At 59.0% G+C, this 14,808-nt stretch overlaps 2 protein-coding genes and 1 long non-coding RNA gene across 3 annotated transcripts; 1 reads left to right on the top strand and 2 right to left on the bottom strand.

Annotated features, from left to right (window-relative positions):
* Positions 1–510: 510 nt before the first annotated feature.
* Positions 511–2,491, bottom strand: DCXR (dicarbonyl and L-xylulose reductase). The gene is made up of 8 exons (XM_032456502.1): positions 2,333–2,491; positions 2,128–2,225; positions 1,492–1,646; positions 1,353–1,395; positions 1,181–1,280; positions 1,024–1,088; positions 815–932; positions 511–707 (listed from the first exon to the last, which is right to left on the bottom strand). Exons 1-8 carry the CDS (start codon positions 2,382–2,384, stop codon positions 604–606), a joined length of 735 nt encoding a protein of 244 aa, XP_032312393.1. The 5' UTR covers positions 2,385–2,491; the 3' UTR covers positions 511–603.
* Positions 2,492–3,788: 1,297 nt separating this feature from the next.
* LOC116656689 lies at positions 3,789–13,234 on the top strand. The gene is made up of 3 exons (XR_004311571.1): positions 3,789–3,968; positions 4,354–4,448; positions 12,472–13,234. It is a non-coding gene; the product is annotated as an uncharacterized LOC116656689 (long non-coding RNA).
* Positions 4,567–6,735, bottom strand: LOC116656688 (carbonyl reductase [NADPH] 2-like). Its single transcript, XM_032456501.1, is given in 8 exon segments — positions 4,567–4,965; positions 5,059–5,176; positions 5,350–5,414; positions 5,548–5,647; positions 5,740–5,782; positions 5,875–6,029; positions 6,121–6,218; positions 6,684–6,735. Coding segments are annotated over 8 exon segments (735 nt in total). The 3' UTR covers positions 4,567–4,861.
* Positions 13,235–14,808: the final 1,574 nt, after the last annotated feature.

The raw sequence follows: 14,808 nt of genomic DNA, 5'->3' as shown, positions 1-14,808 counted from the left end.
AAGTGGGCAAATTCTGCAGCTGGAGCTTGTGCTGTGCCTGTGTTCAGTACATGGTGAATAACTCAAAAAGTTGAGGAAATGTTCTCAGTAGTTGAAAACCATCGTCTGATTCAGCAAAGAAGTCACTCAAGTCAACAAAGTAGTGACTTTCCAACACTGCCTCCTCAGTTCACTTCTGTCTTTTATGCGCTGACTTCCAGGAATCCCAGCCAATGTTTGTGTTCAAAACACTACTGCTTCCACCCCAGAGGCCTCTCTGGACCAGGCCAAAGGCCATCCTTGGTCAAATTCACTAGCCTCCTTAGGAGCTGGCCTTCTGGAAAGTTCCATCTCCCAGCCCTGCCAGGGACTTAGCCAGGCCTGCAGACCTCAGGCTGGGGAGCCAGGCTGCCGCCCGGCCTGGGATATGAGTTGAATGGGCGTCTCTATCTGGGACTCACTCCCACACTCAGCCCCTGAGCTCTGTGTCTTCCAGCCACTCGACAGCAGCCTAGGAATCAGCATGCAGGCTGGGCAGAAGAGTCAGGTTTATTGGAAGAATGGAGAAGGGGAGGGTTAAGGTGGGCTCAGCGTGGAACAGGAGTACGTGTGGGTGGAGGGGGCTCAGGTGGCCAGGAAGCCCCCATCCAGCGGCACAGTGGCGCCCGTGATCATGCTACTCCGGTCACTCAGCAGGAAGAGGATGGTGTCCACCACGTTCTCCACCTCTGCGGGCAGGGTGGGGCTCAGGGTGTGGGTGAAGGGAGCTGCCCTCCCACCCCTCACCCAAGCAGGTTACTGGTATAATTCCCAGCTGGGCTCCTGCCCGACTCACCAGCAAACCTGCCAAGTGGGATGCGGTCCAGCATGGTCTTGGCCTTCTGGGGGTCGCTCCAGTTGGCCTGGCCCATGGGAGTCATCACCACTGTGGGGTTCACTGCGTTCACACGGATCTGCCCCAGGACAGTCAGGAAGTCAGCAAGGTGGGCTGGGACTCTCTGGGCAGGTGGGCTGGGGGATGGGAGGCCTCCCAGCGGGGCTCACCTTGTGTGGCCCAAGCTCCAGAGCCATCCCCTTGGTCAGCATGTCTAAGGCACTCTTGGTGGAGCCTGTGAGGGGGGACAGAGTGTGGAGAGCCTGAGCTGGGTGCTCAGGCCTGAGGGGAGGGGCGGGGGGCAGGGCACAGCCAGGGTTGGCTCACTGTAGACGCTGTGGTTAGTCAGGGCACGCTGGGAGGCCTGGCTGGAGACATTCACGATGGATCCTGGGGCTCCCCGAGCTATCAAGCCTCGGGCCACGATCTAGAATTGCAGAGGGAGCATGAGGCAGAATGTCACCCACCAATTCCCACCCCTGCCCTGAAGGCAGCTCACCTGGGACACTTGGATGACAGCCCGAAGGTTCACATCGAAAGATCTGGAGGTAGGTATGGATAGACCCTGGTCAGGGACAGGGGCTGCTGCTGCAGGGGACAGCCCTTCCCCCCAGGGTCCTCCACCCTCACTGGCTCACATGTCACACGCCTCCTTGGTGACCTCCAGGAAGGGCTGCAGCAGTGCCACGCCGGCATTGTTCACCAGCAGGTCCACGGGGCCCACACCTTCCAGTGCTCGCTCTGTGGCCTCCCAGTCACCCAGGTCCACGCAGACAGGCTCTACCCCTGGGCACTAAGTTAGGTGTGGGGAGGTCATCTACCAGAGGCTCCAAGAAAGCGTACAGCTGGGCCTCTGCCACCAGTCGGAGGGGGGCTGGATCTGGGTGACCTTTCAGTCTCACAAGCAGAGAGGTTACGGGGCCCAGAGGAGCCAGTCACCTTTTGGGGGCTCAGAATCCCAGGCTAATGCGGGGGACAGGGAGTTAACTGGGCCTCTGGACAACTCTGGGCTTGGGTAACAGGAACCTGGCCCCGCCTCCGGCCAGCCCACTTCCTCCCTGCGCCTGGGGAGCCTCTGGCCCCGGGCCAGCAAGACAGCCATTTCTGCCTCTTTCTAAATCCAGGGGGCGTCGTCATTCTCCCGACTAGTCAGCTGCCCACGGAGGCGGCGCGCCCGGGGAGGGAGGCTGGTTAGGGTCCTTGCTGAGCCCCAGGGCCCGGCGCCCGCGTGTCCCCGCCCGCCCCCCGCTGGGCTGGGACAGGGCGGCGCCTACCTCGCGGACCAGGCTGTCCAAGTCGGCCTCGGTCCGGCTCACAGCCACCACCTGCGCACCCACCGCGTGCAGCGCTTGGACTGTGCCGCGCCCGATGCCTGCGGGGAGCGCGGCTCAGGGCGAGCAACCCTCCCCGGCCGCCCCCAGCCGCCCCCAGCCGCCCCTCCAGCCTACCATTGTCCGCCCCTGGCCGACCCCAGCCCACCTTTGCCCGCCCCGGTGACAAGCGCCCGGTGCCCTGCGAGCCCCAGATCCATGAGGTCCGGCTTAGCCCTGCACACTGCGGCCGCCCTACTGCAAGCCCAGGGGTCCAGAAGGGCGCGGGGCGGGGCGAGGCGGGCCAATCGCAGGGCGGTATTCTGGCGGGAGGCGGGGACATTCAAATAGCAGCCTGCCCACGGAGGCGATTGGTCGAAATCGGTAGGCGTGGCCGGGGCGGGGCAGGCGGGGAGGGTCCCCGCCGGACACTGGGGCGGGGTTTTTCAAGCTGCTGGGTGGCGACTCTTCTACCCGGGGCGCTAAATTGGTTTAGCTGACCCTGCCAGCATTTTTCCCTTACCAAGATTATTAGAAAAAAAACAGGTGTGGTAGTTAATAGCAGAAAGAATGTGTAACTACACGCTAAATGGAGAACTCAGTGCCAACATTTTCTGTTTTGTTTCTGAGAAGAAAAGTTTGGTGAAAAGGATCGCATGCTCTCCTCCCCCAGACCTGGGAGTGGCTCACGCCGGCTCCCTTGTAGTGCTCAGAGGGCAAGGGTTTAGATAACCCAATAAGCCTGAAGAAGAGGCCAAGACCAACGACCGTGGGCTTTAGCCTCAAAAGGAGTTGAAACTCTAGCTCACTTGGCCAGCCCACAGAAGGCCACAAGCACTTTAAAAACATGGATAGGATGGGAGGGGATAGGCTTGGGGTCACTGGGGTACACAGTGAACAGCAGAGGCAAACATTGCCCTGCAGCTTTAGGGTCAGTTACAGATGTATGTGTGCTCCCGTGTCCACGTATTTGCTGGCTCCCCCTGTAAAAGCTACTTTGTTCTGTGGGTCATGGTGGGAAAGTCTAGAAACACTGCCCTGAGAACCTTCTGAGGCCAGGAGTAGGGAATTGGTGATTGCAGGGCGGTCGGGTCACTGGGGCCAGAGAGGTGGACAGTCTGGAGAAGAGGATGGCCAGGGCCAGCAAGAGTCAGATCTGAGAAACGCCTGGCGGACAGCCAACAAGCCCCTACCAGACCTAGCCCTGTGGTGCAGCCCACACCGCCTGGCCAACCAGCACACCCTGCCGTCTGCTTCTAACCTTGGACCCTGCCCTCTGCCTGCCCCAGGCTGAGGGTGGGAGACAGCCCCCAGCCTGTCCTTCCTGAAAGGCCTATCTGCCCAGGTCCCTGCACTGGCTTTTCCTGGCCCCCGGAATGGTGTCCAGATCCTTTCACTTGTCTGTGCTCCTCACTGAGCCAGCTGGACTGACCCAAGCCAACTTTGGCACAGACCTTGATTTAGGAGGCCCTGCAGCTGGCCAGAGTGGCCTCAGCACTCCTCACCCCTGCTCCGTGCCCTTTGCTCTCCCAGCCCAGTGGTACCAGTGCCTGGAGGGCCCCACCCCAGTCCCTCATCCCTTGCCCCACCCCAGTCCCTCATCCCTTGCCCTCTTGCCCAGGGTTGGACACTGTGCCAGTCCAGCTGACTGGTCAGCTCAGGCCTCGTCACACTCAGAAGTCATGTGACACTCAGGACCTTGACCCATGCAAGCACAACTGAATCCCAGCAGGCCCTACCTGCAAGACCCTCTAGCCGCTCAGGCTGCAGAGCTGTTGTGCCCGGATTCAGGCCACGGACAGTAGGTACAGCAGCAGCTGTGGACCCCTCCCCAGCTTGGGCTGCCCTCTCGTGGGTGGTCTTGTGGGGGAAGGTGTGCCCCAAGGTGGAGCTGGGTTCCTCAGGGTTGGATAAACTGTGCTGGTCCAGCACCCCGCTCCTCACGCCCAGGCTAAGCGTTCAGTCCCATCTCCCCTAGGGCTGGCCTATGGTCCAGGGCATCTCCCCAGACCCTCCTCAGACCCTCTCCCCTCTGCTGCCGGCAGCAGTCAAAGCGAGGACTCTGGGCTGAGGGACGGAGCCAGAGGTGCAGGCAGGAAAGGTGGCCACAGGCTGCCCTCCGTCCTCTGCCCAGAGCTGGTTGGGTGTTTTGTCAGGGACGTGGATATGAGGAATCTCTTCCTTTGCCAGGAATCGCGGCCAGTCAGCTCAAAGGCAGGGTCAGCGGTGGAATGGGGGCGTGTCGGGGTGCGCTTCGAATAGGCCACCTGCTCACTTCTTGGAAGGTGAATGTGCCCCTCAGCCCCGACCCTCCCCTCCCCAGCGTCCCGGCGAGCCCATCCAGAGCCCAGGGAACTCGCCGGCTGCAGGAGAATGGCCTGCGTTTATTTAGGCAAATCCACCCCGCACCGCAAAAGACGCAGTGGGTGGGGGCGACAGGGGCGGGGTCTCACGGCAGCGCGGGTGTGGGTGCCTGAAATGTGGAATGTGGTCTGGAAGTGGGGCGTGCTAGTGGGGCGGGAAGGGGAGCCCAGGCCGGTGGAGCCGAGCAGTGGGGTGGGGGCGGCGGGCCCTGTGGCGGGCGCAGAGGGGTGGGCCGGGGGCGTGGCCGGGCGTGGGGCGGGGCCCGGTGTAGAAGCGCGGCGGGGCGGGGAGCGGGGCCTAGCGTCATCCGCCAGGCCGTCCGGCGCAGCGCCATCTAGGAGGCCAGGTGCCCGGCGTCCACGAGGGTGCCCGAGCCGCTGGTGGAGGCGCTGCGGTCGCTGAGCAGGAAAAGGATGCTGTTGACCACGTCTTCCACCTCTGCGGCGGGCGGAGGGCGGGGTCAGCGCGGCTCGGCTCCGCTGGATGAGCCTGGCCCCAGACGCGCCCGCCGCTCCGCGAAGCCCCGCTGACCTGCAGACTTCTTCAGCGGGTGGCGCTCCTTCAGCTTCCGGGAAAAATCGGGGTCGGCCGAGAAGAGCTGGCCCATGGCCGTCAGCACCACCGTGGGATTCACGGAGTTCACCCGGATCTGGGGCGGGGAGGCCGGAGGGGCAGCCTCAGGTGGCCGACGAGCCTCGCCCCACAGCCCCTACTTACCTCTGACACCCTCTGCCCAGTTCTCGCCCCCAGCCCCCAGCCTTACCCACCACCCGTTCCCCCCCAGGTCCGGGCCCCCGGCGCCCCCAGCGCCGCCACACGCACCTTGTATGGCCCCAGCTCCAAGGCCATGGCCTTGGTCAGCATGGTCATTGCGCCCTTGGTGGAGCCCGTGGACGGAGCGCAGCACCACGGGCCCTTAGGGATTCAGCCCGTTTTGCATGCGGCCCAGCCCGGGAGTCCAGCGGCTCCTGCATGGAGTGGGGTTCGGGGGGGTGGTCCAGGCTGGGTAGGGGGACTCACTGTAGACAGCAAGGTTGGGGAAGGTGACGTGGGCCACCATGCTGGAGACATTGATGATGGAGCCAGGCACTCCGCGGGCGATCATGCCTCGGGCCACCATCTGGAAACCAAGAGAGGGGGCAGCCTGACCCCACCCAGCGCACCCCAACCTGGGCCACGTCAGTGCTAAGCCACACCCTCCCACCGGCGCACCTGGGACACCTGGAACACAGAGCACAGGGTCACATCGAAGGACCTAGGGGCATTGCAGACAGACAGACAGTGGCCATGCCCGCTCTGCCTCCTCAGCAGCCCTCTCCCCAGTCCACCTCCTCTCCCACTCCCCACCTGTCAAAGGCCTCCTTGGTGACCTCCAGGAAGGGCTGCAGCAGCGCCACGGCAGCGTTCTTCACCAGCAGGTCCACGGGGCCCACGCCGCCCAGCATCTGCTCTGTGGCCTCCCAGTCACCCAGGTCCACGCACACAGGCTCTATCCCGAGGCACTGAGAGGAGGCATTGGCCAGTGACCAAAGGGATGGTTCTAGCAGGTTCTGAGGGTCACGGGCCTGGGCTGCAGTGGGCTGCACACCTCACCTCCTTGGAGAGGCTGAACAGGTCGGCGTTGGTGCGGCTTATGGCCACCACTCTGGCTCCTGAGGCATGCAGGGCCTTCACAGTGTCGCGCCCAATCCCTGCAAGGGTGCAACTGTCAGGCAGATGGCCCAACACGTCTGGGTCAAGTCTGGGGCTGGGGGCTGCAGCTTTGCTGCTCAAGAAAGAGCAGTGAGAGGGTGCTGGCCCAGGAGGTGGTGGGGGTCAGAGGCCCAGCACCTGGGATCCGGCCAAGGGAGGCCCAGAGGGCAGCTCCTTCCTGCCAGGTTGGGGGAAGAGACCTGGGCTGCCCAGTCTGAAGGCTGCCCTTTCTGGAGGGGCCTTGCATTGAGCAGAGAGGGGCTCATGTCTGGTCCCAGTGGGGCCTGCTGGGTGGCGGGGAGCGGCCCAGGCCCCGGTCTGTGGCTCGGTGGGTGGAGTCGGGGGGCAGGTGCTGGCAGGACAGGCTGTGACAGGCATGAAGGGACACGCAGACCCCCAACGTGGGCCTGTGAGGCTTCAGGTCTGGCCTCTCCCACACCCCCACTTGCCCGGCTCACACCTACCTTTCCCTGCCCCTGTCACCAGGGCCCGAAGGCCACTGAAATTCAGCTACATGATGCCAACTCCAAGCCTCTGTCCAACAGGAGAGGCAGGCTTGGAGGGTTTATAGGCCTGGGCTGGAGTGGGCTGGGTGGCAGTGGGGTGTGGTGTGTGGGCTGGCCCGAGGCAGGCAGCACCAGGCCGCCTTGCACTGCTTCCTTGTACACAGAAACTTGCCTCCCTGGAAGGGGCCACCCTCCTCACCCACAACCCAAAGATGCCAGCCAGAAGCTCCATCCTCGGTTTTGGAAAATAAATTAAAAAGAAACCCTGGTGTGGGTAATATGCCCCTTCCTGGCTGCTGGGGGAAGGTGGCCTGGAGCTGGCCCCTGCAGCCTTGGGCCAGTGCCCCTGGGTGATGGCCAAGGCACACTGTGCTCAAGGCTGGCCCCCTACACCTGCCAACCCCGACTGCACCCTGGGGTCTAGGTTGGGCGACGAACTGAGCGCACCGGAGAGTCCTAACCCTGCTGCTTGCAGTCACCCACAGGATGGGTGGCTCTGCTCAGTGTGCCCACAGCCAGCTTCATGCGACCTTCTGTTCCTTCCACACGATTTCCTCCTGTTTCTGTGGATATAAGTCAGCAAGGCCACGCAGTTCCTCTGGTGTGTGCCTCACGCCCTTTGTGGGTCTCACTGCATCTGTCACCCCCTGGGCCCTCCTGAGACTTGAGTCTGGTTGAGGGTTTGTAGCAGGAGAGGCGGAGGGCTGGGTGCTCTGAAGGACCAGCGGTTCCCTGCAAGGCAGCGACCTCAGGGTGGCGGTCTCAGGTTCTTCAGGCAAAGTGGCCCAGACTGGGCTCCAGGGAGGGGGCTGGAAGGGCTGCTTCCACTGGGAGAGGAGGCTCAGCACGGCAGAGCGGGCCCCCATCCCATTGTCCCAGGCTCACTCCTTACCAGCTGATGCTGTGGCTTTAAGGACATGGTCCCTGCTGGGTTAGGAATTCTGCTTGTGATTCAGGCTGAGATGCTGAGTCTGGTTTTGGAAGTATCCCCCAGCAAAGCAGCATCTCCTCTGCGGCTACGCCAGATGCTCTCAGGTCCCTCATGCAGGCCTTGGGTGGGAATGTCCCTCCCCCCCGGGCTCTTAGAGGCGACCACCCTACCCTGTGATGTGTCAGTTGGGAGCCCAGGGCACATGACCAGGCGGGCTCCGGGGCTGGGAGACCTTGTGGAGGACACAACCCACTGCTCCAGCAAGTGGGTACCAGCCAGCCCCAGGAGAGGGGCAGAGGGCCTCACACCCCGCACGCCCAGCACACACCCCACAGCCAGCACAGCTCCGACACTGGCCCCACACTGCACTGCGGACTGGTTTTCTGCTCTTGAGATTCTGGGTTCTTCAATCTCCAGAATCGTCCCTCAAAGGCTGCTCTCTGCCCTGGGGTCAGAGGCTATGGGCCTGAGGCGAGGGGGAAGGGGAGGGGGTGCCTGCACCCCAGGGCAGCAGCTGGAGGGGATCAGGGCTGCCTGAGGCCAGGGTGTGCAGAGGCACCCCCACCGCCTCGCCCCAGCTCCCCCGGCTCCTGACACGGGCTCATCTGAGTCTCCAAAAGGAAAGCTGTGTGCTCCTGCCTGAAGCAAAGGGAGCGACCCCGTACGCTGGCTCACGCTCCGTGTCCACGATGCACGGGGCAAGCCACGAGCCCCTCCCTGGGGCTGGGCCCACGTGCACTAGCTTGTGTGCCAAAACCGCAGCTCCCTTGCGTCCAGTGTGTTTGATGGGTTAGCTTTTCTCAGAGAGGTCTGGCCCTGGCCTGCTCTCCTGGGGTGGGATCTCTGGGCCCCACAATGTCCTGCCTAATGGGAGCGTCTTGGTTGCTGGGGGTCTTGCCCACCTGATGGCCCAAAGTGCGACTTGTGCTCGGGGCTTCGGGAAAGCGCATGTCATTTCTGACCTCTGGGAACGGCTGGGTCTAAAGGACAGCCAGCCACATGGGCAGAAGGAGGTAAGGCCCCAGTGAGTACCACAGCAATACAAACACCACGAGCTTCCCCGGGGGCAGTACTCCGTGTGTGTTGTCACACATCTGGCTGCAGTCTGGCTCGTGTTTGGACCCTCCCAGACTCTGTCCTCTGCGTCTCTTCCTTCAGCTGAGTGCTGAATCCTTCTGTTACGGTACTGATCACAAGTACCACACTTTCCTGAGGTTGGTGGGTCACTCTAGCCAGCTGTGGGAACTTGGGTGTCTGGGAGACGGGCCGCACCCTCTGGGCCTGGAAACCAAGCCTGTCTCCAAGCACAGGGGTCTGGGAGCAGCGGGACCTACTGGGCTCCTGTGACCCATCCTGGCGCTGCCCCTTCTTGCAGGTCAAGCTGAGCCCAGGGCCCTCTCTTGCTCCAGACCCTTCCTCATCCTCCACTCCTCCTGCCCGGTGCCCACCAGGCCCACTGGCTCTACCGCACTGGGAGCCTTTGGTCTGACCATGTCCCCAGGTCCCCCTCCCCCAGGCCAGGCCACCTCCGCTCCCTGCCAGGCTCCCCTCCAACTTCTTGGCTTCTGGGCTCAGCTGGGGTGTTAGCTCCTGTGAGGGCTCCCCCTCTGGGCTCTGGCACCTCAGGTGTTGACTCTCAGCCCTCTGGCCACTCAGTCACTCATGTTCCCTCTGCCTTGCGATCACCTGCGTCCTCTGCACCCCCTGTTCCTTGGCACATGTGAGAGATGCTTCCAGCATGTGTCTGCAGAGTGAATGAACGAACGACACACCCTAAAACGAGGGTGACAGCCACACGCTGTGGCTGCACAGAGCACAGGCTGTGACCCGCGTCTGCGCAGGGAGCCTGCAGTTGAGCGGGCGGGGCGGGGAACAGGAGCAGGGCTGCGGGTTACCCTCACAGCGGTCAAGGCCCCCACCCCTGGCTCCTCATCTGGCCCATGTCCCAGATGGGTGGAAGTGGCTTGTTCTTGTCCACAGGGCTGTGACCAAGAAAGCGCTGTTAACAGCGAGGCCTTCTTGACACAGAATCCTCGAGTGGAGTTTAACTCCCCAGGCAGCATCAGGCCTCAGGCACTGCAGGGGGACTTCCTGGAGGAAGCAAGAGGCAGGTGCAGCTGAGAAAAAGCAGGAGGGGACCCTGGGAGGGAGAGGAAACCTGTCCAGGTCACTGGGCACAGGTCACCATTCCCGTCACCGCTCGTGTGTGCGCACAAGAGGGGACACACATGGGGACACACACAGGGAGACACACAGACACAGGAGGTCCCCGTGGGTGGGCCTGGGGAAACGCTCGCCCTCTGGGAGAGAACCCAAGGGCCACCTCGATGGCATATTTTGCCTTCTTCTGGGCAATGAGGAAGTTGAAGAGACCTAAGGCCTCCCACCCCCGCTTTCCCGGACACTGTGCTGGTCCTTCCAGCTCTCAAGACAGTCTCTGTGTAGCCGGCAGCCAGCCAGGGCCACTGTGCTGAGCTGACCCTGTCTGTCGGGGGCGTGGCCGTCCAGGTCTGTCCGCAGGGAGGGGGATCCCAGGCTCAGGCTGCCCCAGGAGCCCAGCGCAGTGGGGGGGGGGGCCTCGCCTCCAGGAGTGTCTGTGGCTCAGCATGGGGCCCTTCCTGCCATGCGCACCCCCCACCGCGTGTGTGTTTAGAGGGGTCTGAGCTCACGGCACCCTGAGGAAGGGCTTTCTGCACGCCTCCCTTGAGGACCTGGGCCACTACCTGTGGCCCCGCCATCGAGCTGGGGCCACCCTTCCTGGTCCCTCTCATGTCAGCTTGTGCTTGTTGGCTCTTTTCTTTACCAGCAGGGCTGAGTCCCAACCCTGCCGTCGGGGCTCAGAGTCTCGGAGGGGACAGCGACATGCAGGGAGGGGACTCCGCGTACAGTGGGCCCAGGGGTGGAGGGCCGTGCCCGGCAGTAGCTGATGTGGCCGGACTGGGGGAGGACCACTCACTGCTGAGTCTCAGTCCTCAGGACATCCCGCCCCCGCCTGCATCTCCCACCTCCTGGAAGCCCTGGCCCCACTCTGGAGGGCTCTGCCCTCTGGGAAGCCGACTTGTTCCTGGCTTGACCCCAGGCTTTTGGAGAAATGAGAGAGAGGCTTGAGGGCTGGGGTTGTTGGCAGGGGTCCCCCTCCCCAGAGGCTCCTGGCTCCCTGGGATCGGCACCTGCCCCTGGGGGAGCCGACAGCTTCTCTGATGGGAAAAAGCCTGCGGTCCCTGCCCACCCCACCCCCATATCACGGGATTACAGCGTGACTGGTGGGGCTCTGAGACGGGAGGCTGTTCTCTTTTGCCGAGAGATTAGGCTCTTGGTCATGGGAAGTTCTAGGGGAGGAGAGTTGCAGACTTTTCCTGAGGCACAAAAGCTCCCTGGGTGCCTGTAAGGTGATGCTGCTGGAGAAAGCCACCTCAGCCACTCCTGGAATTAGACCTGAGTGGCCGGCAGGGGGGCAGAGCCAGGGAGGGGGCACGAGCTCCCTGTGGCCCTGCCCCGGGGCCCGGGGGGCCCCACAGCCTTCTGGGGGGGGAGCTGACCCCAGCCTGGAGGCCCAGGGCCCCCAGCACTGAGCCTGGAGCTGAGGACCTTGCTCTTGCTCTTGGGTCCAGGATAACTTTCTTGGGGGTGAGGAGGGGTTGCAGGTCAGGTTGCTCAATCCTCAGCTTCTCCTGCCTGCTCCTACATACAATGAAGCTTTTCTAAACCGAATCAACAATTGTCGGGGCCCCCCCAAGCAAGACTTGAATGCAGCTGTTACAACTGTGGTCTGAGAATGAAAGGAAAGCTGCCTCAAGGGCTGGCGGGGCCAGAGCATGTGTGCTCAGCTGGGCGGGCAGGATGCCGTCGGCAGGGCTGGGCAGAGCTGTGGCTCTGGACGAGGTCTGCACCCATCCTGCATGGACGGCGGAGTCACCCTGATGCCACACATTCCCATCTGTCAAGTTTCGGAGAGATCTGCTGTCCTGGCCAACTTTTCAGGGTGCAGGTGCTTCTCGCTGCTCCTCTTAAAAGACGAAGGACTGCTGACCCCCCATAACCTCAGGTGGCGTGCGGGAGCTGTGACTGGGAAGAGCCTCTGTGTCCTATTAGAAGTTACTCACGAAAAGGGTGTTGCTCATTAGCTTAAATGACACACAATGGCCCATGTCTGGGAACCCTGCCTCCTGGGTAACAAGCGTTCAGCTAAAATAACTTTGTTGAGCTCACAGGAAACCTCCTGACCAGGCTGGGATGAAGAAATGAACTCGTCCCCTCCAGAGTCTGGCTGGAACCAGCCCTTAACCCTTTCATCTTCTAGCGTAAAAGGAGCCTGAATTCTAACCCTGGGAAGATGGTCTCTGGCGCATCTCACCATCGTCTCGGCCTGCCGGCTTCCCTTGCCCCAGCACGTCTCTGCTCGGCGTGTCCTGGGGCAAGCAATGCAAGCTTGGACTCTGCAGCAGAGCCGCCCTCTCGAGCCGAGGCACCTTCCTGCCATGTCCCTGCTTTTTTTCTTTTTTTCCTTTATTTTTACCTTTTCGTTAATGGAGGTGCTGGAGATTGAACCCAGGACCTCATGCATGCCAAGCGCACGCTCTAGTGCTGAGCTCTACCCTCCCCACCCTCCTCCTCCTCCTTTTTTTTTTTTTTTAATTTGAAGTATAGTTGATTTATAATGTTGTGTTAGTGTCTGGTGTACAGCACAGTGATTCAGTTATTTGTATATAGATTCTTTCTCATAGTCTTCATTATTTTAGGTGATTCCAAGGTGTTGAATGTAGTTCCCTGTGCAACGCAGTGGGACCTTGTTCTTTTTCATTTTCCTTTATTTAGTTTCTCTTCCCCGTGAACTGTGCTCAGAGACCTTGCTTCACACTCCGTGTCAGTGACGTGCGATCCCAGCTGCAGACGAGGTGACTGACGCTGGCTGAAACCATGGGAGTTCATTGCTCCCATGATGGCGAGCAAGGGATGACACCACAGCTGCCACCAGGGCCGTCGGAGACCCAGGAACTTCCCCCCCGCCCACCCTGCTCCTGCCTCTTCACGTGGTCCAGCTGCCCTGCCTGTGATGGTGGCTGTGGGGCTTCTTCAAGCCAGTGAAGCCTGGGGAGTTCATGTCCCTCCCGGGCTTGGGTGGTGAGTCTCCTTTTCGCCTTCATCCGACTTTCTTCTTGTTCCTCCATTTTGCCAGATGATGTGAGGGTGACTTAAACTACAACACGCTGGGCCCCGAAGGTAGAAGCAACCCAGGGGGTGCGGGTCTAGCTCTGTGGTAGAGTGCGTGCTTAGCATGCATGAGGTCCTGGGTTCAATCCCCAGTCCCTCCTCCTTAAAAAAAAAAATAAACAAACCTAATTATCTCCTCCACCACCACCAAAAAAAAAAAAAAAAAAAGGAAGCAGTCTGGGTTCTGGACTCACTACTTACAGCGGAGCCACCGGGCCCATCGCAGTGGGATGCGAACACGTGGGCTCCCAGGACTTAGTGGTCTCTGCCGCCTGGCCTAGCCCGCCCTGTCAAGTTCAGTCTCTAGCTTAGCTTTTCTTTTAAGTATGAAAAATTAATCAATAAACTAATTCTGGCACCTTTAAAACCTTTACTTATGTATTTATTTTACAATGTCATATTTTTAAATTGAAATATAGTTGATGCACAATATTATATGTTACAGGTATACAATACAGTGATTCACAGTTTTAAAGGCTGCACTCCACTTACAGTTATTACAAAATGTTGGCCATGTTCCCTGTGTTGTACGATATATCCTGGTAGCTTGTCAGGGACAAATCTGATGGTTTGTGCCTCTTAACCCTCCACCCCCATCTTGCCCCTCCCCTTTCCCTCTCCCACTGGTCACTGAGAGTTCCTTCTCTACATCTGTGAGTCTCTTTCTTTTCTGTTGTGCAATAACTAGTTTGCTGTTTTTTTAAGATCCCACAGGTAAGTGATATCTTACAATATTTGGCCTTCTCTGTTTGACTTATTTCACTTGGCATAATGCCCTCCAAGTTCTGGCACCTTTAATTGAAGTAGAGTCAGTTTACCGTGCTGCGTACATTTCTGGTGCACAGCATCATGTTTCAGTCATACATACACATGCGTATATTCCTTTTCATATTCTTTTTCATTACAGGTTACTATAAGATATTGAATGTAATTCCTTGTGCTGTACAGTAGGACCTTGTTGTTTATTTTATGTATGGTACTTAGTATCTGCAAATCTCGAATTCCCAATTTAGCCCTTCCCAATGCCTTTCCCCTCTGCTAACCATAAGCTTGCTTTCTGTGTCTGTGAGTCTGTTTCTGTTTTGTAAATAAGTTCATTTGTCTTTTTTTTTTTTTAGATTCCACATATGAGTGATAGCATATGGTATTTTTCTTTCTCTTTCTGGCTTACTTCACTTAGAATGACATTCTCCAGGTCCCCCCATGATACTGTAAATGGCATTATTTTATTATTTTTCATGGCTGAGTAGTATTCCGTTGTATAAATATACTACATCTTCTTTATCCAGTCATCTGTAGATGAACATTTAGGTTGTTTCCATGTCTTGGCTGTTGTAAATAGTGCTGCTATGAACACTGGGGTACATGTATGTTTTCGAATTGGAGTTCCTTCCAGATATATGCCCAGAAGTGGGATTGCTGGATCATATGGTAAGTCCGTTTTTAGTCTTTTGAGGAACCTCCATACTGTTTTCCACAGTGGCTGCACCAAACTACATTCCCACCAGCAGTGGAGGAGGGTTCCCTTGTCTCCACAGCCTCTCCAGCATTTATTGTTCGTGGGCTTTTGAATGGTGGCCATTCTGACTGGTGTGAGGTGATGCCTCACTGTCGTTTTGATCTGACCAGTGGAAACTTCTGACCCTAGAGATTTCTGTGGGAATGTTTTTGTCATTAAGTTCTAGTTATGTAATACAGGGATATTTCAATTTTTAATTTCATCTTGGTTCACTTTTTTTTTGAAGAAAAGTATTTTTAATTGTATTTTTTATTGAGGTGTCATTGATTTACAATGTTAGTTTCAGGTGTACAGCAAACTGATTCATTCAGTTATGCATCTACATACATACATGTTTTTTCAGATTCTTTTCAACTATGTTACGTCAAGAAATTGAATCTAGTTCCCTGTGCTCTGCAGCTGATCCTTGTTTATCTATACTG

The sequence above is a fragment of the Camelus ferus genome, chromosome 16, assembly GCF_009834535.1.
Source record: "Camelus ferus isolate YT-003-E chromosome 16, BCGSAC_Cfer_1.0, whole genome shotgun sequence".
Lineage (NCBI taxonomy): Eukaryota > Metazoa > Chordata > Mammalia > Artiodactyla > Camelidae > Camelus > Camelus ferus.
Note: the sequence above shows the minus strand (reverse complement) of the source record. Positions and strands in the feature narration are given on the sequence as shown.

Bases quoted from the DNA above. Each gene is read 5' to 3' on its own strand.
- DCXR (XM_032456502.1), bottom strand. From the start codon at position 2,384: ATGGATCTGGGGCTCGCAGGGCACCGGGCGCTTGTCACCGGGGCGGGC. The intron at 2,226-2,332 runs GTGGGCTGGGGT...CGCTCCCCGCAG, and splicing joins TGTCACCGGGGCGGGCAAAG to GCATCGGGCGCGGCACAGTC. The intron at 1,089-1,180 runs GTGAGCCAACCC...CCCCCCTCACAG, and splicing joins GACTAACCACAGCGTCTACA to GCTCCACCAAGAGTGCCTTA.